We start from the raw sequence: 23,574 nt of genomic DNA on the forward strand, positions 1-23,574 counted from the left end.
TGGACTTCTTACAATATACCTCATGGTTAAAAATTAATATTCAGAACTCTGGGCATCGAGGCTGCTTTCAAGAGAAAAAGAGAGAAGAGGTGGTGTCAGCCACTTCTGTTCTCTCTTGGTCTGCTCAGGCTGCTATAACAAAAATACCATAGGTTGAGTGGCTTTAACAACAAATATCTATTTCCACTGTTCTAAAAGCTGGGAAGTCCAAGGTCATGATGCTGACAGATTCAGGGTCTGATGAGAACCCATTGCCTGGTTCATAGATGGCTGTAGTTTTCGCACTGTATCCTCATAAGAAAGAAGGCTCTGATTGCTTTTTAATTAGTTTTAGCCACAAATATTTATTTCTAAGTTACTGATTGAAAATTTCTTCTAGCTGAATAAATTTTCCACACAAATGGTTAAGTGCCAACCCTTAATTTTAACTATTGCTTCAGTTCAGTTCAGTCACTCAGTCGTGTCCGACTCTTTGCGACCCCATGAATCGCAGCACGCCAGGCCTCCCTGTCCATCACCAACTCCTGGAGTTCACTCAAACTCATGTCCATCAAGTCGGTAATGCCATCCAGCCATCTCAGGCTTAGAATTTTTTGATAGACATTTCTAATTAGGATATAGCAGTAGTACCCTAAAGTAACAAATGAACTGTTTAGTGAAAAAAATGGATGTGTTTTGAAGAAAAATTTAGAATTCACCTGCAATGCAGGAGCTGTGGGCTTGATCTTTGGGTTGGGAAGGTCCCCTGGAGAAGGAAATGGCAACCCACTCCAGTATTCTTGCCTGGAAAATCCTCTGAACAGAGGAGCCTGGCAGACTATGGTCCATGGGGTCCCCAAAGAGTCAAACACGATTTAGCAACTAAGCACACACTTACTATGAAGAATAGTAAACTTTTATTTCAGGAGACGGCAAGAGTGAACATAGTCATTTTAGCAGTTGATGAACTAAAATGGATGGGAATGGGCGAATTTAATTCATATGACCATTATATCTACTTCTGTGGGCAAGAATTCCTTAGAATAAATGGAGTAGTCCTCATAGTCAATAAAAGAGTCCAAAATGCATTACTTGGGTGCAGTCTCAAAAATGACAGAATGAGCTCCGTTTGTTTCCAGGGAAACCGTTCAACATCACACTAGTCCAAGACTGTGCCCCAATCACTAAAGCCAATGAAGTTGAACAGTTCTGTGAAGACCTACAAGAGCTACTAGTTGTTGTTGTTGTTCACCCGTTCAGTTGTGTCCCAACTCTTTGTGACCCCATGGACTGCAGCAGGCCAGGTTTGCCTGTCCTTCACCATCTCCTGGAGCTTGCTCAAACTCATGTCCATTGAGTCGCTGATGCCATCTAACCGTCTCGTCCTCTATCATCCCCTTCTCCTTCTGCCTTCAATCTTTCCCAACATCAGGGTGTTTTCTAATGAGGTGACTCTGCACACCAGATGGCCAAAGTATTGGAGTTTCAGCTTCAGCATCAGTCCTTCCAGTGAATATTCAGAGTCAGTTTCCTTTAGGGTTGCCTGGTTTGATCTCCTTGCAGTCCAAGGGACTCTTAAGAGTCTTCTTCAGAACCACAATTCGAAAATTTCAATTCTTCGGTGCTCAGCCTTCATTATGGTCCAACTTTCACATTCGTACATGACTGGGAAAACCATAGCTTTGACTATATGGACTTTTGTTGACAAAGTTGATGTCTCTACTTTTTAATACACTGTCTAGTTTTGTCATAGCTTTTCTTCAAAGGACCAAGTGTCTTTTAATTTCATGGCTGCAGTCACTGTCCACAGTGATTTTGGAGCCCAAGAAAATAAAATCTGTTACTGCTTCCACTTTTCCCCCACCTGTTTGCCATTAGGTGATGAGTCCAGATGCCATACTCTTAGTTTTTTGAATGTTGAGTTTTAAGCCAGCATTTTCACTCTCCTTTTTCACCCTCATCAAGAGGCTCTTTGGTTACTCTTCATGTTCTGCCATTAGAGTGATATCATCTGCATATCTGAGGTTGTTGATATTTCTTGATTCCAGCTTGTGATTCATCCATCTTGACATTTCGAATGATGTACTCTGCATATAAGTTAAATAAGCAGGGTGACAATATATAGCCTTGCTGTACTCCTTTCCCAAATTTGAACCAGTCAGATGTTCCGTGTCCAGTTCTAGCTGTTGCTTCTTAACCTGCATACAGGTTTCTCAGGAGGCAGGTAAGGAGGTGTGGTATTCCCATCTCTTTCAGAATTTTCCAGTTTGTTGTGATCCACACAGTCAAAGGCTTTAGTGTAATCAATGAAGCAGAAGTAGATGTTTTTCTGGAATGCCCTTGCTTTCTCTCTGATCCAGTGAATGTTGGCAATTTGATCTCTGGTTCCTCTGCCATCTTTTACCTCTGGAAGTTCTTGATTCACGTACTATTTACGCCTAAGTTGAAGGATTTTGAGCATCACTTGCTAGCATGTGAAATGAGTGCAGTTGTACAGTAGTTTGAGCATTCTTTGGCATTGCCCTTCTTAGGGATTGGAATGAAAACTGACCTTTTCCAGTCCTGTGGCTACTGGTAAGTTTTCTAAATTTGCTGGCATATTGAGTGCAGTACTTTATCAGCATCATCTTTTAGGATTTGAAATAGCTCAGCTGGAATTTCATTACATCCACTGACTTTGTTCATAGTAGTACTTTCTAAGGCCCACTTGACTTCACACTCCAGGATGTCTGGCTCTAGATGAGTGACCACACTGTTGTGGTTATCTGGATCTTCAAGACCTGTTTTATGTAGTTCTTTTGTGTATTCTTGCCACCTCTTCTTAATCTCTTCTGCTCTTCTTAGGTCCTTACCATTTCTGTCCTTTATTGTGCCCATCCTTGCATGAAATGTTCCCTTGATATTTCCAGTTTTCTTGAAGAGATTTGTAGTCTTTTCCATTCTGTTATTTTCCTCATTTTATTTGCATTGTTCATTTAAGAAGGCATGCTTATCTCACCTACAACACTGAAGCTCTGCATTCGGTTGGGTATATCTTTCTCTTTCTCCCTTTCCTTTCTCTGTGTCTCTTAGGCATCTCATCATCTGTAAGTGCTCTCCTCCTACCCCACACCCCCACTTTGTTATTTAGGTTTGAAGAAACTGAGTCATTTGTATTGAAAGTTTTTTCTGCATTTTGGATTGGGGAGGCTTTGGGGAATTATATTCCTCAGGCATTGCTTAATAATATGGTTTGTTCTTTTATTTCTTAAAAGATACTATATTGAAAAACAGTTATATTTAAATGAATTGAGTTTAACAATAATTATTTAAAATAATGGAAATGTTTCTTTCCCTCACTTTACAGAGTAAATGGGGGTCGTGGATAATATATTGGTAGATTCTGGGCAGTAAGTCAGCCTTTTATTTGGTTCTGTTTTGTTTTGTTTTGTTTTTAAGAAAAGTACCATATACAAAGTTACTACTTTAAAGGTTGTAGAGGTTTTTTGCTTGTTTTTTGTCTGTTAATATCTTTCTCCCGGGCTTCCCTCATGGCTCAGTTGGTTAAGAATCCACTTGCAACGCAGGAGACCCTGATTCGATTCCTGGGTTGGGAAGATCTGATGGAGAAGGGATAGGCTACCCACTCCAGCATTTTTGGGTTTCCCTTGTGACTCAGCTGGTAAAGAATCTACCTGCAATGTGGGAGACTTGGGTTCGATCCCTAAGTTGGGAAGATGCCCTGGAAAAGGGAAAGGCTACCCACTGTAGTATTCTGGCTGGGAGAATTCCATGGACTGTATAGTCCTTGGGGTCGCAAAGAGTCGGACACGACTGAATGGCTTTCACTTCACTTTAGTATCTTTTTCCAATAAAGCAGCAGTCTCTAGGGATTTTTTATTTTTTTTTAGCTTAAGAACCATGCCTTTTCAAAGCTTTGTTTTTCTCCAGAACATTGTGGCAGAATAGCTCCTATAAGCCATCTGAACTTGCAACCATTTTGCTTCATCACAAAGATTATTCTTTTTGAATCCTGAGATGAATTTGTATTGTATACCGACTTTTTTTTTTTTTTTAAGTGTCTCATTGCTCCCACGAGAGTTTGTCTGGAGTCACATTTGTTGTTGGCCAATTAGTTATTGAGAGGAGAAAGGAGTATCTAATGAAGATATATTTGTAACACAAGATGAAAATGCCCATTGGTGGGCTTTTATCCCAGTCCCCTAACACTTTTTAAAAAAACTGTGTTTGAGAGAGTAGCTTAGAAAAATGGATGGACAAACAGGTGGGTTGTGGAGAGGTGTGCACCCTATACCAACACATCTGAGGGATCTGACAGACTCTCCTGTGTTGGGGGAAAGGAACCAGAATTCTCTAGGGATAGTACTGCTTTGTAGTTTGAGAAACTGCCTGTCTCCTGCCTTGGTTTTGATATTGCCCTAACCCTACCATTTGCCAAATGTACTGTAGGTTGGCCATTTTTATAAAGTTATGCTGCTGGCAAGAAATTGAATCACATTAAATCAATGATGAATGCTTACAGGTTTCTTATGAGCATTCATTTTACTTTTTTTTTTTTTTTAACTGTCTCTGGCTAGGGTACAGCCTCCAAAATCCTATTTACTTTGCCTAAAAAAAACTGTTATTCTTTTTTTTTGGTGACTGTGATGCAGGGTTGAGGCATGTTAATTCCCTGACTATGGACTGAACCTGTGTCCCCGCAGGGAAAGCGTGGAGTGTTAACCACTGGACCATTAGGGAATTCCCTAAAAGTACTATTTCATGCAAATTATAGTAATAATAAGCTTTCTGGAATGGATCCACACTTCAATATTCTAGTCCTGAAATACATCACTCTTGTATTTTAGCATTCAACTTCAGCAGATCTAATATACTGTCATGGTGTATATATAACATGTTCAGTAGTTAAGATGTGTCCAACTCTTTGTGACCCCATGGACTGTAGCATGCCAGGCTCCCCTGTCCTTTACTATCTCCATGAGTGAGTGAGTGAGTGAGTGAGTGAAAGTTGCTCAGTTGTGTCTGACTCTTTGTGACCCCATAGACTATACAGTCCATGGAATTCTCCAGGCCAGAATACTGGAGTGGGTAGCTTTTCCCTTCTCCAGGGGGCCAGTTGTATATAATTAAAAGTAAACTATCCCTTCACATTGATTTTCCTTTGTTTCAGTATTCCATTTCAGATTTTTTTGATTAACTGCATTTCAAAAAATGCTCTTAGAAACTTCCCTGATTGTCCAGTGGTTAAGCCTCCACATTCCCAATTCAGTGCACCTGGGTTCAGTCCCTGATCAGGGAACTAAGATTCTGCATACTGCAATTCTGCATACTGCAATTCTGCATACTGCGTGCAGCCACATTAGGAAAACCAAAAATTTTTGGTCAGATAAATGACAGTATTAATGAATGCTTGATATATCAAGCTTTTTCTGAGATGAAATGCAAATGAATCAAGGTTCCTCCTTAGCTCTTGAGCCACCTTTAAAGGGATATAGGCCTACAGTTTGCATTTCCCCCTTTCCTTTATTAATTTTACATGTTTATTGCAAAAACAAACAAAAAACCCAGCATCTTTAGACTTCCTTCTTTTTTTGTTGTTGGCTTCACTAACCCTATATGTGATCTTAGTTTCCCGAACAGGGGTAGAACCACTTCCTGCATTGGAAGTGGGAAGTCTTAACCACTGAACTGCCAGGGAAGTCTGAAGACTACTTAAAAATAAGGCTATTAAAAAAAGATAAAGTCACCCTAAATCCCATTACTGTTAAACAGCCTTTTTAATATAGGCCACCAAAGCTTTTCTTTTGCCCATTTACTTTTCCTCCAGTTTATAATTGTAGGATCACACTATATATGAGGTAATACATCAAAGCTCTTAAAGTATGGTAAAAGTAACATTTTTTTCATTCATTCTCTAAGAACTTTGATCCACATTGCTAACTTCCATGTTGGTTGTACCAATTAGATTCCAAATAATGAGATACTTTTACAAATAAGTATTCCATATGATACTCTTGAATACCTCTTAGGTAGTTTGCCTTGGTATTTAAAATCAATTCTATTATTCTATTCTTGTTAATGTTCTGGTTCAGATCAGTGGCATAGCCTGGAGCTTTCATCTGGAGATCCAAGAGCAACTGGATCCAGCCCAGCCAGCCCTCCCAGGTGGGATGGGTGGGAGCTTTGGGACAAAACATTGTGATTGTCTCCTCCTTGGATAAAGTATCAAGCAGCCTTATAACCAAGAGAGGGTGTGGCCCCCCAGAACCTGTGGTTTGCAGAACAGAGGGAAAGCATCCCAAAAAGGAGATGGGGCTCATCCAGCCATGAGGCTGTGAGAAGTGAGGCATATGGCTGAACCCCAAGGGTGTGCATTCTTAGAAGGCACAGTCTACTTTCTGGTGTGTAAAGTTCCAGTTTTCCTGGTTCAGCTCTTGGATTTCACACCATTTGAACTTAAAATACCCCAAGAGAAGTCAGCAGTGAAGCCCTATCCACCACGTAAACCTCAGTGTGGATGAATCTGTCAGTTCATTTCCTGCAAGAGCTTCCCTGGCTTTTCTAGTGGCCCAGATGGTAAAGAATCTGTCTGCAATGCAGGAGACCCAAGTTCGATCCTTGGATGAGGAAGATCCCCTGGAGGAGGAAATGGCAACCCATTGCAGTTTCCTGCCTGGAGAATTCCATGGACAGAGGAACCTGGTGGGCTATAGACCATGGGGTCGCAAAGAGTTGGACATGACTGAGCAACCAACACTTCCTGAGAGAGCAAATTTTTCAAGGCAGAAGAGGTGAAAGGATGAAGCTTACTGAATACCAGGGAAAAAGGAAGGGTTATCTACTTCTAGCCCCTCCTCCAGCTATGAGGAGGGGCAAGAAGGGGAAAAACTTGGCCTCAAAATCTTCTCCATGTTGGGTCCCCTTGAAACACAGGCCACAGGCTGGACTAAGAGGAAATTTAGTGTTAAGATCCTCTTTGCAGTGCTGGAAGCCTGAAAGGGAGGCCTGATGGGAGACTGATAAAAGCCTGACTTTTCAGTAAAAATGGAGGAAACTATCTGGGGGAAAAAAAATCTATTATATTACTTATACCACTCTCTCTTCTGTTTATACTCAACAAGTGGTACCACCATCCTCACTTTTGGTCAGTTCAGGAAGCTTGACTTTTTCCTGAGCTTTCATTCTTTCTTTTTCATTCAGTCACCAGTCCTGTTTATTTTATCTCCAAAATAGCTTGAATTCATTTTCATCTTTCCATCCTCACTGCCAGCATGTAATCATCTCTCATTAATACGGTTACCTTTGGTCTCCATTCAGATACTCTTGTTTCCTTCTCAGCACAGCTCATTTTCCGTATCCTCAGAAACTAAGCTTTTCAAAGTATGAGTGGAGTTCCATCATCCTTAATGTGACCCAGTATCCTGTAAGGCTCTATGTGATTTTTTTTAAATCTATATTCCATCCTCATCTCAGGCCATTCTCTTTCTCAAATCTCTGAGCTTGGCCATACTGGATTTCCTTAGTTTATTTCAGTTTGATGAACTTTTTGTTCTTCATAAACTTTTTTTAATCCTTTAGGTCTCAGTTTAAATGTCTCAGAAATGTCTTTAGTCATACCATGTCATTTCCACATTATACACTTTTCTGATATCCTTTCTTGTGTCACATATGATTATAGTGTGGTTGCATTGTGTGTGAACTTGAACTATGATTTTTAAAGTCTTTTTTGTATTCAGAGTTTGAAATGTTAAATCCTCATTTTAGAAAGTCTTGGAGAGAATCACATCATATACAAGCCTGGGATAAAGTTATAAACCAAGGTTGTGTTATCCCACGTTGTTATCACTGAGAAAGTAACAGGCTCTATTCAATACTCTGTAATGGTCTACTGGGGAATGAATCTAAAAAAAAGAGTGGATAGATGTGTATTGTGGGCTTCCTAGGTGGTGCTTGTGGTAAAGGACCTGCCTGCCAGTGCAGGAGACAAGAGACGTGGGTTTGATCCCTGGTTTGGGAAGAGCCCCTGGAGGAGGCCATGGCAACCCACTTCAGTATTCTTGCCTGGAGAATCCCATGGACAGAGGATCCTGGAGGGCTACAGTCCATGGGGTCGCAGAGTTGGACACAACTGAAGCAGCTTAGCACAGCACACACATATGTGTATGTATAACTGATTCACTTTGCTGTATACCTAAGTGAAAGTAACACAATATTGTAAATCAATTATACTCCAATTTTTAAAAAAAGTCTCTCTAAAGATAGAAGCAAAGCATTACAAAAATTTGTTTTGCAGTTTTCAACTGTTAATTGTATGAAAGAGACAATTCCGTGGATTGTGAAATGTGTAGCATAGTATAGTGTACTAATTTGACTTACCATACAAACTACAAGGCTGCTGAGAGAAAAAACAGTAAAAGAAATAACAGCCATTCCTTATTAACAGTAACCTCCAAGTAGACAACTATCCTGTTACTTATCTTTGCAAATCAGTCTTTGTCAGTTTTTTTTTTTTTTTGACCTTGTCACATGGTTTTTGGGATCTTAGTTCCCCAACCAGGATCTAACCCAGGTCCTCTGTAGTGGAAGCAAGGAATACTGACCACTGAACTGCCAGGGAATTCCCATCAGTTACATATATTTAAGGTTTATTTTCCTCTGCCAGATTTCAAGCAGTGGAGCATAGGGACCAGGAGTGTCTTATAATCGGCTACATTCTCATCACCTTAGAATACTCAAGTTGTGTGTTGAAAGGGTGGATGGATGAATGGAATCTTACTTGCCCACTTACTACCTTTGTGAATCAGAGGAGAGATTTCCAACTCACTCTGGCTAATCGTTCACCTTTTACATCATTTACTGAAATGCAAATCCTGAGCTTTTCTCCGTGGGCATGCCTTGGTCTTCACGCCTCTGTGCAGTTGCATATGCTGTTAACTCTGCCTGTAATGTTTCTACCACATTTTGTCAGATGATCTGTTTCTTTCAAGGTAGCCAAATGGCTTCTCTTTCTTTTTTACTTAAATCAGATTTAGTTACTTATTTCTCTGTTTCTACTGGCCCTTGTACTTGGTTCCATTGTAGTACTTAACATGTAATTTTGATAGCTGTTTCTTTGGTGGCTGTCATGAAGTAAGTGCATAGATTGGTTGGACAAAGAGTTTTTACTTTTTAGTTAATGTGTTATTTGATTTAGTCTTTTGAATGTCATTGCTTAGTAGTTGGTAATAAACCTCTGTGCACTACTTCACTGCCTAGTGTACTTCTCCTGGCATCTGGAAAACAGTCATTGTAAGTGTGTGGTTTTATTTAATTGTGACAATAATTTTTCTTTGACTAGAAAGTGACAGAATGGGCTTCGTTCAATTTTTTGTTGTCTCAGTCTGTGTGTTAATTTGAAAATACAGGAGTAGAAAGCAGACATGTTATTTTGAAGTAAGTTAAATTTTTAAAACTTGAGTCAAACATGTTTGTAGTCTACAAAGCTATGAAGAATTTTAGCAGTACTCACATATATATGCTAACTAGGCCACCTAGGCTCTCTGAGCATAGAGGAGAACTTTCTGTTAGTGTAATCCATGCCACATATTGCCTAATTATTTTCACTATAGTGAAATATATATGAATATATAGTGAAATATAGTATGAGAAGATTACGTACAGAAAGAGACAGAAAAGACTCCCATTAGAACCAGGAGTCTATACCTTTTTTTTGCCAACACTCTTATTTTAGCAGCTGATTGAATTTCATAGAACTCTGTTTCTAATTTTTTTCTTAAATTTTTATGTTTTTTACTTGTACATTATTGCCAAGTGCCATATAGAACCAGGTCATTTTCTGAAGTTTTTTGAATTATCCTACCCTATAGGAGCTTCTTTTCCCAAGATTATCTGTGGTATCAGGGATATTTCATGAAACAATGGCTCAAAACTAATCTATTTGACAGATACAGTTTTCTTGGATAATAGTTTTGAAAATTTCAATCATTTGTTACTTTTTCTTGATTACTCTTTGAAGTCTATTACGAAGTGTTTGTCCTCCCAGGCTTTCACTGCCCTGTGTGATCTGTTTATGTGCCTTATCAGAACTGAGGAATATTTATTTTTGTTGTACAGTAGTAATTAGCATTTTAAAGGAGGGCAGCAGCTGCACATTTCCAAACCAAGATTTAACACATGTTTAAAATTTGGATATTCTGGAGTACTTCTTTATATAATCACTTTTAGATTAATACTCTACAAAAAAATAGACAATGGCTGCTTCAGGCTTCCCAGAAATCTCTGAAATATGAAATATCTTCATAGAAAAGTAGAGGGCAGGGTTTGGGAAGGGCAGACTCCCGAATGATTAAGAACCAATGTGTCAGATGTTGGATGTTTCAGGCTTCAAAGATGTGGAAATATTGACTAATAAAATGAGAAAATAAAATAGCTCTTAAGGGAAGGTAGATGAATATAAAGGATGCTTTCAGTTTCTTGTGGTAGAAACCAACTCAAGCCTCTGTCAGTTCAGTTCAGTCGCTCAGTCGTGTCTGACTGCGACCCCATGAATTGCAGCATGCCAGGCCTCCCTGTCCATCACCAACTCCCAGAGTTCACTCAAACTCATGTCCATCAAGTCGGTGATGCCATCCAGCCATCTCATCCTGTCGTCCCCTTCTCCTCCTGCCCCCAATCTCTCCCAGCATCAGAGTCTTTTCCAATGAGTCAACTCTTTGCATGAGGTGGCCAAAGTACTGGAGTTTCAGCTTCAGCATCAGTCCTTCCAAAGAACACCCAGGACTGATCTCCTTTAGAATGGACTGATTGGATCTCCTTGCAGTCCACATTCAAAAGCATCAATTCTTCGGCGCTCAGCTTTCTTCACAGTCCAACTCTTACATCCATACATGACCACTGGAAAAGCCATAGCCTTGACTAGACAAACCTTTGTTGTCAAAGTAATGTCTCTGCTTTTGAATATGTTGTCTAGGTTGGTCATAACTTTTCTTCCAAGGAGTAAGCGTCTTAATTTCATGGCTGCAGTCACCATCTGCAGTGATTTTGGAACCCCAAAAAATAAAGTCTGACACTGTTTCCACTGTTTCCCCATCTATTTTCCATGAAGTGATGGGACCAGATGCCATGATCTTCGTTTTCTGAATGTTGAGCTTTAAGCCAACTTTTTCACTCTCCTCTTTCACTTTCATCAAGAGGCTTTTTAGTTCCTCTTCACTTTCTGCCATAAGGGTGGTGTCATCTGCATATCTGAGGTTATTGATATTTCTCCCGGCAATCTTGATTCCAACTTGTGCTTCTTCCAGTCCAGCATTTCTCGTGATGTACTCTGCATAGAAGTTAAATAAGCAGGGTGACAGTATACAGCCTTGACGTACTCCTTTGCCCTCTATAAAAATAGAATTTATTGGCTAATGTAACTGAAAAAAATGAAACAATTGGAAAATGCTGGCTCCAGGAAATACTGAATCTAAGACTCAAATAGTATCTCTAATTAGGGTTCCTTGCTGTCCCTGCCACATGTTCTTTGTTTTCTTTTACATTGATTTTGTTTTGAGGCATGCTCTTTCCATCTGTTGAAAAGGATGTCTCTTCAGCTGAGAAGAGATATAATTCTTTCCAAAAACTAGCACGTGTCCCAGAGAGAAGACTCTGATCAGTCTGGTTCAGGTTATATGCCCAGACCTAGGGAGATGAAGTCCTCACTAGTCAAACTGCATGAGCTGAATAGATTTAGCATGAAACTGGGGAGAAGTTCTTCAAAGGAAGATAGTGTGTGCAGAATGTCTACTACAGTGATTGAAAAGTTTCAGGATAGATGAAGTAGGTAATAGTAAATTTCATATTAAAACTAGAGTGTATTTAGTGATATTTATTTCCTAACAGAATCAACCCTGTATATTCATTGGAAGGACTGATGGTGAAGCTGAATCTCCAATATTTTGGCCACCTGATGAGAAAAACCAGCTCATTGGAAAAGACCTGATGCTGGGAAAGACTGAAGGAGAAAGGAGAAGAGGGGCAGAGGATGAGATGGTTAGATAGCATCAGCAACTCAATGGACATGAATCTGAGCAAACTGGGTGATAGCGAAGGACCGGGAAGCCTGGCATGCTACTGTCCATGGGGTAGCAGAATTGGACGTAGCAACTGAACTACAAGAACAAGTTTATTTGTGAACTGTACATTTTTCTATATGGGTTTTAGTTTTTTTACTCTGAAAATTTTTTCATTTATTCATTTGTTTAACAAATATTTGAGCACCTGCTATGCACCATTGTCATTCTTTGCACTGGAAATAGAACAGCTGCTGCTGCTGCTGCTAAGTCGCTTCAGTCATGTCCGACTCTGTGTGACCCCCATAGACGGCAGCCCACCAGGCTCCCCCGTCCCTGGGCTTCTCCAGGCAAGAACACTGGAGTGGGTTGCCATTTCCTTCTCCAATGCATGAAAGTGAAAGGTGAAAGTGAAGTTGCTCAGTCATGTCCGACTCTTAGCGACCCCATGCACTCCAGCCTACCAGGCTCCTCTGTCCATGGGATATTCTAGGCAAGAGTACTGGAGTGGGGTGCCATTGCCTTCTCTGAAATACAACAGCAAACAAAACAAATCCCTGCCCTCATGAAACCTACATTCTAGCGAGGCAAGGCAGGTAATAAATAAGATAAATTAGTGGAATATATAGGGCCCAGAAACCCCACAGAGACTGAGCCAGAACTGTGTTTGAGTGTCTTCTGCAGAGGTACGGGTCAGCAGTGACCTGCTGCAGGGGCAGGGGCTCTGGGTGCAGCAGACCTGGGTATAGCATAAGCCCTCTTGGAGGAGGTTGCCATTAACCCCACCCTAGAGCCACCAGAACTTACACAGGACTGGGGAAACAGGCTTTTGGAGGGCACAAACAAAACCTTGTGTGCACCAGGACCCAGGAAAAAGGAGCAGTGACCTCCACAAGAGACTGACCCAGACTTGCCCTTGAGTGTCCTGAAGTCTTCAGCAGAAGCATGGGCTGTTGGTCGCCTGGTGCAGGGTCGGGGGTACTGAGTGACTCCTTAGGTGAGGTGAGGTAAGGTGAAGTCGCTCAGTTGTGTCCGACTCTTTGCGACCCCATGGGCTATAACCTACTAGGCTTCTCCGTCCATGGGATCTCCAGGCAAGAATACTGGAGTGGATTGCCATTTCCTTCTCCAGGGCATCTTCCCGACTCAGGGATCTAACCCTGGTCTCCCTCTGAGCCACCAAGGAAGCTCCCTACATGGAGGTAATGAAGATAAGGGCATGAAGGAGGTTGCCATTATCTTCATTACCTCCACCATAGTTTGGCCTCAGGTCAAACAATAGGGAGGGAACACAGCCCTGCCCATCAACAGAAAATTGGATTGAAGATTTACTGAGCATGGCCCTGCCCATCAGAACAAGACCCAGTTTTCCCCACAGTCAGTCTCTCCCATCAGGAAGCTTCCATAAACCTCTTATCCTTATTCATCAGAGGCAGACAGAATGAAAACCACAGTCACAGAAAACTAACCACACTGATCACATGGACCACAGCCTTGTCTAATTTCATGAAACCATGAGCCATGCCATGTAGGGCCACCCAAGACAGATGGGTCATGGTAGAGAGTTCTGACAAAATGTGGTCCACTGGAGAAGCGAATGGCAAACTACTGCAGTTTTCTTGCCTTGAGAACCCCATGAACAGTATCAAAAGGCAGAAAGATTGGACAGTGAAAGATGAGCTCCCTAGGTCAGTAGGTGCCCAACATGCTGCGGGAGATCAGTGAAGAAGTAACTCCAGAAAGAATGACGAGATAGAGTTAAAGCAAAAACAGCACCCAGTTGTGGATGTGACTGGTGATGGAAGTAAAGTCTGATGCTGTAAAGAACAGTATTGCATAGGAACCTGTAAGGTTAGGTCCATGAATCAAAGTAAATTGGAGGTGGTCAAACAGGAGATGGCAAGAGTGAACATCAACATTTTAGGAATCAGTGAACGAAAATGGACTGGAATGGGTGAATTTAACTCAGATGACCATTATATCTACTATTGTGGGCAAGAATCCCTTAGAAATGGAGTAGCTCATAGTCAGCACAGGAGTCTGAAATGCAGTACTTGGGTGCAATCTCAAAAATGACAATGATCGCGATTCATTTCTAAGGCATACCATTCAATATCACAATAATCCAAGCCTGTGTCCCAACCAGTAATGCTGAAAAAGCTGAAGTTGGACGGTTCTATGAAGACCTACAAGACCTTCTAGAACATTGTCCAAAAACGATGTCCTTTTCATTATAGGGGACTGGAATGTGAAAGTAGAAAGTTAAGAGATCCCTGGAGTAACAGGCAAATTTGGCCTTGGAGTACAGAAGGAAGCAGGACAAAGGCTAACAGAGTTCTGCCAAGAGAATGCACTGGTCAGAGCAAACACCCTCTTCCAACAACACAAGAGAAGACTCTACACATGCACATCACCAGATGGTCAACACAAAATCAGATTGATTTTATTCTTTGCAGCCAAAGATGGAGAACCTCTATACAGTCAGCAAAAAGAACAGGAGCTGACTGTGGCACAGATCATGAACTCCTTATTGCCAAATTCAGACTTAAATTGAAGAAAGTAGGGAAAACCACTAGACCTTTCAGGTATGACTTAAATCAAATCCCTTATGATTATACAGTGAAAGTGATAGATTCAAGGGATTAGATCTGATGGAGTGCCTAAAGAACTATGGATGGAGGTTCGTGACACTGTCCAGGAGACAGTGATCAAGACCATCTCCAAGAAAAAGAAATGCAAAATGTCAAAATGGTTGTCTGAGGAGGGGTTACAAATAGCTGAGGCAAAAAACTAAAGGCAAAGGAGAAAAGGAAAGATATACTCATTTGAATGCAGAGTTCCAAAGAATAGGAAGGAGAGACGAGAAAGCCTTACTAGTTAGTGATCAATGCAAAGAAATAGAGGTAAACAATAGAATGGGGAAAACTAGAGGCCTCTTCAAGAAAATTAGAGATACTAAGGGAACACTTCATGCAAAGATAGGCACAATAAAGGACAGAAATGGTGTGGACCTAACAGAAGCAGAAGATATTAAGAAGAGGTGGTAAGAATACACAGAAGAACTATACAGAAAAGATCTTCATGACCCAGATAACCATGATGGTGTGATCACTCACCTAGAGCCAGGCATCCTGGAATGTGAAGTCGAGTGGGCCTTAGGAAGCATCACCACGAATAAAGCTAGTGGAGGTGATGGAATTCCAGTTGAGCTATTTCAAATCCTAAAAGATGATGTTGTGAAAGTGCTGCACTCATTATGCAAGCAAATTTGGAAAACTCAGCAGTGGCCACAGGACTGGAAAAGGGCAGTTTTCAGTCTAATCCTAAAGAAAGGCAATGCCAAAGAATGCTCAAACTACCGCACAATTGTGCTCATCTCACACACTAGTAAAGTAATGCTCAAAATCCTCTAAACCAGGCTTTAGCAGTATGTGAACCGTGAAATTCCAGATGTTCAAGCTGGATTTAGAAAAGGCAGAGGAACCAGAGAGCAAATTGCCAACATCCATTGGATCATGAGAAAAGCAAGAGAGTTCCAGAAAAACACCTGCTTCTGCTTCATTGACTATGCCAAAGCCTTTGACTGTGTGGATCACAACAAACTGGAAAATTCTGAAAGAGATGGGAATACCAGACCACCTGACCTTCCTCTTGAGAAATCTGTATGCAGGTCAGGAAGCAACAGTTAGAACTGGACATGGAACAACAAACTGGTTCCAAATTGGGAAAGTAGTACATCAAGGCCGTATATTGTCACCATGCTTATTTAACTTACGTGCAGAATGCATCATGCAAAATGCTGTGCTGAATGAAGCACACGTTGGAATCAAGATTGCTAGGAGTAATATCAATAACCTCAGATATGCAGATGACACCACCCTTATGGCAGAAAGTGAAGAAAAGCTAAAGAGCCTCTTGATGAAAGTGAAAGAGGAGAGTGAAAAAGTTGGCTTAAAACTCATCATTCAAAAAACTAAGATCATGGCATCCAGTTCCATCACTTCATGCCAAATAGATGGGGAAACAATGGAAACAGTGACAGACTTTATATTTTGAGCTCCAGAATCACTGCAGATGGTGACTGCAGCCATGAAATTAAAAGATACTTGCTCCTTGGAAGAAAAGCTATGACCAACCTAGACAGCATATTAAAAAGCAATGTCATTACTTTGCCAACAAAATCTGTTTAGTCAAAGCTGTGGTTTTTCCAGTAGTTATATATGGATGTGAGAGTTGGACTATAAAGAAAGCTGAGTGCCAAAGAATTGATGCTTTTGAGCTGTGGTGTTGGAGAAGACTCTTGAGAGTCTCTTGGACATCAAGAGATCCAACCAGTCCATCCTAAAGGAAATCAGTCCTGAATATTCATTGGAAGGACTGATGCTGAAGATGAAACTCCTATACTTTGGCCACCTGATGTGAAGAACTGACTCATTTGAAAAGACCTTGATGCTGGGAAAGATTGAAGCAGGAGGAGAAGGAGAAGACAGAGGATGAGATGGCTGGATGGCATCACCAAGTCAATGGACATGAGTTTGAGTAAGCTCCAGGAGGTGGTGATGGACCGGGAAGCCTGGTGTGCTGCTGCCCATGGGGTTGCAATGTGTCAGACGTGACTTAGTTACCAAACTGAACTGATGGTGTTTTAGATGAGGATAAGTGCGATAGAGGAAGAAACAAGAGAAGTAGTGAGTGGGTGTTGCAGTTTTAAATATGATGGGTAAAGAAAGTCTTAGTAAGAAGCTAACATTTGAACAAAGATATTAAGGAGGTGAGAGCAGAATGAGACATTTAAATATCTGAAGGAAGAGTATTAGAATGATGTCAAATAAGTAAGAGGATGATTGATTACATTAGTCCTGCGGAGGCTATGGTTAAGGACTTTGGAAGAATGAAATCAAAGTATTTTCAGCATAGGCATACACTGATGTGATTTTTTTAAAAGTGTCACCCTAACTACTGTGTGTAAAATGCATTGTAAAGGGGCCAGTTTGGAAAATACTGCTCCTGCACTTATCCAGGCAATGGCTAATGGTGGCACAGAGCAGGATGGTGGTGAAGATGAAGAGAAGTGGTCAAATCTGAAGGTAGATTTGCCAAAGGATTGGATCGAAGTAGAATTTTGAGCCTGAGCAATTGACTATAGTAATTTAGTGAGCTAGGTAAGACCAGGAGGAGCAAGCTTTGACATGTCAAGTTTAAGGTTCCTTTTTTTTTTCACTCTTTAATTAATTATTTATTTTTGGCTGTCTTTGTTGCTACATGCAGGCTTTCTCCAGTTGTGGAGAGTGGGAGCTATCTGTAGTTGGAGTGAATGAGTTTCTCTCATTGTGGTGGCTTCTCTTGTTGTGAAGCACCAGCTCTAAGGAGCCCTCAATAGTTGTGGTTTGAGGGCTTCAGGACACTGGGCTTCGTTGCTCTGCAGCATGTGAGATCTTCCTGGAGCAGGGCTTGAACCCTGGCATTGGCAGTTGGATTCTTATCCACTAGACCACTAGGGAAGCCCTAAGGCTCTTATTAGACATTCAGATGAAGTTGTCCAGCGGGCATTTGAACATTGCAAATCTAGAATTCACATCTGGGCTAGAGACTGAGTTAGAAATTTGGAGGTTGTTAGCATTCATTTAGCATTTAACATTATGGTCACTAGGTAATAAGAAGAAACAACTAAGAAAAAGAGTTGTGCAGAGACTGAGCTTACCGGCGTTAAGAAAGTGGGGACAAGAGGAGGAATGAAGACCAAGAAGGAGCAATCAGCAAAGTGGGAGGAAAACAAGGAAAAGATCAAATTGCGGGAAATTTTTTTAAGGAGAAATGAGTAGTCAGTTGCCAGATGATGCAGATAAAACAATTCATAAAACAAGATGAAGAGAGATTTATAGATAACTCCATAATGAGAGTGATTTTAGTAAATTTGATTAATGGAGGTATTTCTAGCACATGCTAGCACGTGGTTCAGGTAATTTAGAAGACTTCATTATTCAGAGAATCATTTAATATATATTTATTGATATTTCATTATTCTGTACTTTTCTGTTTTACCTGTTATAGGCTAAGTTAAAAGATTTATATATTTTCTTTGAAATGCATATTATAATGAAGTAGATACATTTTCATAAACATTATTTTGTCATCTTTTCCCTTCTATATTTGGAGATTTTTAAACCTTAATTTTTAAAAAAATTTTTTGGCCATGTTGTGAGGCATGTAGGGTCTTAGTTACCCTGACCAGGGATCAAACCCATGCTGCCTGAGTAGAAGTACAGAATCTCAAGCACTGCACTGCCAGGAAAGTCCCCTAGACCTTTACATGAGACTGTTTTGAGTAGTTGATGCCTAATTGTGATTCTTGATACCAAGAAACATGGGAGTTTATAATGTTAATAAGTTTCATTTATCTAATGAAAATAATATATTTTTCTTCTTTATTAGAAATTCATTGAATTTGAAGACTCTCAAGAACAAGAAAAAAAAGATTTACAGACCAGAGTGGAATCTTTAGAATCTCAAACAAGACAACTTGAACTCAAGGCCAAAAACTATGCTGACCAGAGTAAGTAAAATATGTTAAAAGAGTGGAATGGTAACTCATCCTGACATTTGACTAGGATTCCAAAAATATGCATGGAATTGTCACCCCAGACTCAAGAGAGAGATCTGAGATCTAGTTTTAGTATTTTTTGTTCACGTTTTCGTGGTGTCCCCGTGTCTGCGGAAATGCCCCAGGTTAGATACCTACAGGACTCTCTTCACTTTACCTCTCGGGTTTTGTTTGTAGTTTACATTGACTAGTAGTTGACATTATACTGTATCCATTACACACGATTCTCCAGTGTGTACATGTGGATCCTTTCTTCAAGTGTTAATCAGCAACACAAAGTTCCATTGGTTTCTGTATTGCTTTGAAATTTGAAAATTAAGAGAAACTCTAGCTTCAGAGTATGTATAAAAAATTACTGAATTTTCTTTCATTCCTCTCTAATGGAAAACTGAGGGCATTTAGGGGTACAGAATGTCATTTTTCAAAATCATTTTATTTTTAATATAATTTCATATATTCTTGATTCAAAAATAATGATTATTTGTAATTCTATAGATAAGTCCCCCCTTTTGGCTAATGAAAGTGGATCTAATTAAGTCAAAATTCAAAAAAGAAACATCATGGCATATTTTCATGTTTAATTCAGGCAGGTTGCTCTCCAGTTTTTTCTCCCAGAATTGTAGACTTTTAGAATTCTAGGGAACAAGAGATGCCCAGCTGTTACTCTTCCCACATCACCCTTTATGGTCACATAGTGACATTGCTGTAAAAGGACTGGCATATATGAAGAATAACTTTCATCAGGCTTAGAATGTGTGTAGTAACTGCTGCTTTTAGGACTCTGGAAGAGTTCAGTAGAGCTAAACTTAGAATCATTAGATTTTTGCATTTTAAGCATTTTAGAATTCAAGGAGAACTGGCTATTAAGCAGATGTCATAGAAGGGAGCCAGTGGATATTTGGTAATGGAAGGCAAACAAAATGAGACAAAATGAGTCATGTCTTTTAGGCTTGTAGACACCTTTGTTAACTAACCTGATTGTGTTTTCATATCAGAGACGTATTTTAGAACAAAACACTAAAGCTGTGGTTGCGACAGAACTACCCTCTCATTCTTTTACCTGTACGTTTTCCTCTTAACTTCTGAGGAGTATCAAGTTTTGTGTAAGAAAATTTTCTTTTGGCTTTGAAAGGAACACCCTATCTAGAATCTTTTGATGCATTAAATAAGCTGCTTCTGTGATAGGAAATTATTAAAGGAAGAATTACCTTATACTTGATAACAGTAGCTTTTACACTTGATCTTAGCCAAAAGGCCAAGAAGCAATAATAACAGTAGCTTTAAAAATTAATATTTTATCCAGTCTAGTGAGTCATACCTACCTTTTTTGGAATTGTCATATTCTTTGGTATCCATTCCCTCATTGCTCTCTCAAAAGTACTGTACTGGTTACCATGATTACCGTGTGATGGACATGAACTTGGGCAATGGACATGAACTTGAGAGATGGTGAGGGACAGGGAGGCCTGTTGTGCTGCAGTCCATGGGGTCACAAAGAGTCAGACACAATTGGGTGACTGAACAACAATTTTTAAAAATATGGTGTCACTTAAAAATAATTGACAATTCTTTATGAAAGGAATGAGTAAATTATTCACCAAATATTGGATATGGTCTTGAGCTAAATTTGATTGAAAAACTTAATTTTTTTATTAATATAATATTCTAAGAATTTCTCCCCCTGGATGTCTGTCATCCTCCACTTTTTTCCTGCTCTTCCAATTTGAAATAAATCTTGTCTAAATAACAGTTAAAGAACTTAAAACTGTGGTTAATCAAAATTGACCATTCAGGTGCAAAACTAATAATCTCTTGGTCCATGAGTTAAGGCTATCATGAGTCTCCTTTTATGAATGCTTTGGAACTTGCTCCCTTCTCCTTTGATACTTGGGAATCTTTTTTATCTTTTCCATCTACTTGTTTTCCTCTCTCTTCCATTTTTCTCTAAGTGAGTATGATATGAAATCTAAGAATATCTAAAATTTTTCTTCTCTTTATTTTACCACATTTTAAACATCTGGAAAAAATTATAGGTAGGGAAACATAGTTTGACCTTTTTCATTCTACTGCTTTAGTTTTTGCTTCCCCAGGTCTCCAGTATGAAGCAAAAGCCCCTTTGTTTTTTAACACAGTTGGTGGTAAGAGGTAATTTTAAAGTATCATCAGTGCTCAATCTTATGGGAAAACTGGGACTGGAAATATGTTTTTCAAAAAGATGGAAGCATGTGTAAATGGATGAGGTCAGAGTATATAAATTCTTTTTTGTATAACAGGATACAGAATATCTGGACTTTAATCTTAATTCTACTATTTTATATTTTAAGACTGGGTAGTGATTTTTATTAGAGTCAGTGTAACCCAACATCTTTTTTTTAAATGTGTTTTTTAGTGTTCTGAACATCTATATTTAAGCATTTAAGGCCAAAGAAATTACCGATGATGATACCTGTAGAGAAGAAGGATGGATCTGTTTTTTCTGTACTATTTTTTGAGTCCATATGATAACAATATCATCCATTTCCATGTTTGTTTTTATAAATATGTTAGAGTCTTTAACTTTAAAAGACTGTCAGTTTTGGTTGACGTGTTTGAGGACACATACCCCTTGTAAAAAGCAGTCTTAGTGAAAGTCCAAGTTCTGCTTTCAGACTACTACTTATGTTAAAAGGGAAAGTTTTTATGTAGTTACTTGCTATTTGAGAACCAAGAAAAAGTCAAGAAACAGGAACTGAATTAAAGGACATACTTGACAACTTTTAATACTGTGGAATATATCAGGTTTTTGTGGTATGATTTTTAAATTTTTGATGATACAAAAATTTTGTTATAATTTTATGGTCATGTTTGATTTTGGAGATTTCTGGTTGCTCGGTTATAAAAAGTTTGAACTACCTAAGAAATATTCTGGCTTTTCAAACATGAATAAAGCATTTTTTAAAAGGATGCATATTATTTTATTTGAGAATAATAGTAACACTTCTTGGTAGTTAACATCTTGTGAGCCTTAAGGAAGAATTTGAAATATATATGGAGTGGTATAAGGAAGTTGTGGATTGAGGCCTTTTTGGTGCCCTTCAGCTATGAAAGGTGTTTACAGTCAACCTTGCCATTGATCGTGGTAGCAATGAATTCTTCATCAGAAAATACTTTTTGTATTATTTCTGTTATATACTGATCATTTCTGTTTTTATAAACCAAATACTATCTTGATTAAGTCAAGTAAGTATAGACAGTTTAGTAAGTTAAAAAATGTTAAACTACTACTGTCTGCCTAGCATTCAGCCTCGAGGTATGTTTTGGCACAGAACAGCATGGTATAGTCATTGCAGTAAAGGAAATCATAATTTTGTGGGGAGAAAAGGTTATGTGTATGACCATCACATCTTTTCCATATGTATCATGCTTTTATATCACTACATAGTGTGTATATAATTTTGTATGTTTAACGTTATCATAAGTATTTTCCTTATTGTATAATCTTTAATCATTATTTTTAAACATTTATTTTGAATGAAACGAATATTTTTAATGGTAAAAGGTACAATTCACAAAGAAGATAGACATCATAAACCATTAGACACCTTAACAAGAAAGATACATAAAGCAAAAATCAGAAAAAATATAGGGGAAAAGAAAAAATATATAATTATATTAACATTTGAGAATATTTTATCAAATGCAGAAAAAATAATAGAGCATCTTGAATGATGTTAATTTAAATATAGATTTATATTTAATATCATATCCTACACAAATATATTTAAAATTTTGTATCTCATACATTGTTAGACATCCATAGGACACTTAGAAAAACTGGCAGAAAGATAAAACATTAGTAAATTTCAAAAACTAGAATTCTTTTGTGTGTGTGTGCGCGATTCAGTTATACATATACACATATGTTATTTTTGAAATTATTTTCCATTATATGTTATTATAAAATCTTGACTATAGTTCCCTGTGCTATACAGTAAACCTTTGTTGCTTGTTGTGTATCTATTTTTTTAAATTTAGAAATCTAGCATTCTATTCATACTAAGTCAAACAAGTGGAATCAAAATGTCATAAATTTTTCAGTTAGGCAAAAATTCGTAAGTTTTCTAACATATATATATATGATGCATATTTTTAAAGACATATGTATACAAAAGCTTTTGTACTACACTAGATAAAGGCTTGAGAAAGAACATAAGAAAGAAAGATGAGAAATTGGAAAACAAACTAAATGAAATGGGAACACTGAATATGAAATAGGAAAAGTGAAACAAACTAGATAAAAGTAAAAGATCCTCATATAGTCCAGTTGTTTTTAAATATGGCTGCTCATTAAAACACATCTGGAGCTCTGAAAAAAAAAGCAATACCTGGGCATTTGTATTTTTCAAAAAGTTCCAAGATAATTCTGATAGACATCTGGACTTTAAAAAGTGATTATAGGTTTTTCTATTAAATGGTAGTTTTCGGATATAGAATTCTAATTCTGTTGACCAGTCATGATACAGTGATATTAAGTGAATAATAGTTACATAATCACAATAGCAAAAGATGTTTATCAGTTTTCGTAATCAATAACCAGACAAAGAATGAAAGATGATTGCAATTGCAAGTCATAACGGGAACATGATTAACCTAACAAAAAATAATTACATACAATTTGGGGGGGGGTGTCAAGCAGAGTGATGTGGGAAGTGGAAGTGTGTACATGAACATGTTTTCATCTGTTCAGCCAGTCTGTGTCTTTTGATTGGTGCATTAATCCATTTACATTTAAGGTAATTATTGGTATGTATGATCCTATTACCATTTTCTTAATTGTTCTGGGTTTATTTTCTGTAGGTAGGACTTTTCCTTCTCTTGTTTTCTGCCTAGAGAAGTTCTTTAGCATTTGTTGTAAAGCTGGTTTGGTGGTGCTGAATTCTGTTACCTTTTGCTTGTCTGAAAAGC

At 38.7% G+C, this 23,574-nt stretch overlaps 1 protein-coding gene across 4 annotated transcripts in view; it reads left to right on the top strand.

The window, feature by feature from the left end:
• The window catches only part of SPAG9 (sperm associated antigen 9), a 156,505-nt gene that overhangs the window by 16,181 nt on the left and 116,750 nt on the right, over positions 1-23,574 (top strand). For all 4 annotated transcript variants that reach the window (XM_068977188.1, XM_068977191.1, XM_068977187.1 and 1 more), the window contains exon 2: positions 18,462-18,582. In XM_068977188.1, the coding sequence (XP_068833289.1) occupies positions 18,462-18,582 (121 nt within the window). The remainder of the gene's footprint in view (positions 1-18,461; positions 18,583-23,574) is intronic.

Source organism: Capricornis sumatraensis, chromosome 8 (genome assembly GCF_032405125.1).
Source record: "Capricornis sumatraensis isolate serow.1 chromosome 8, serow.2, whole genome shotgun sequence".
Lineage (NCBI taxonomy): Eukaryota > Metazoa > Chordata > Mammalia > Artiodactyla > Bovidae > Capricornis > Capricornis sumatraensis.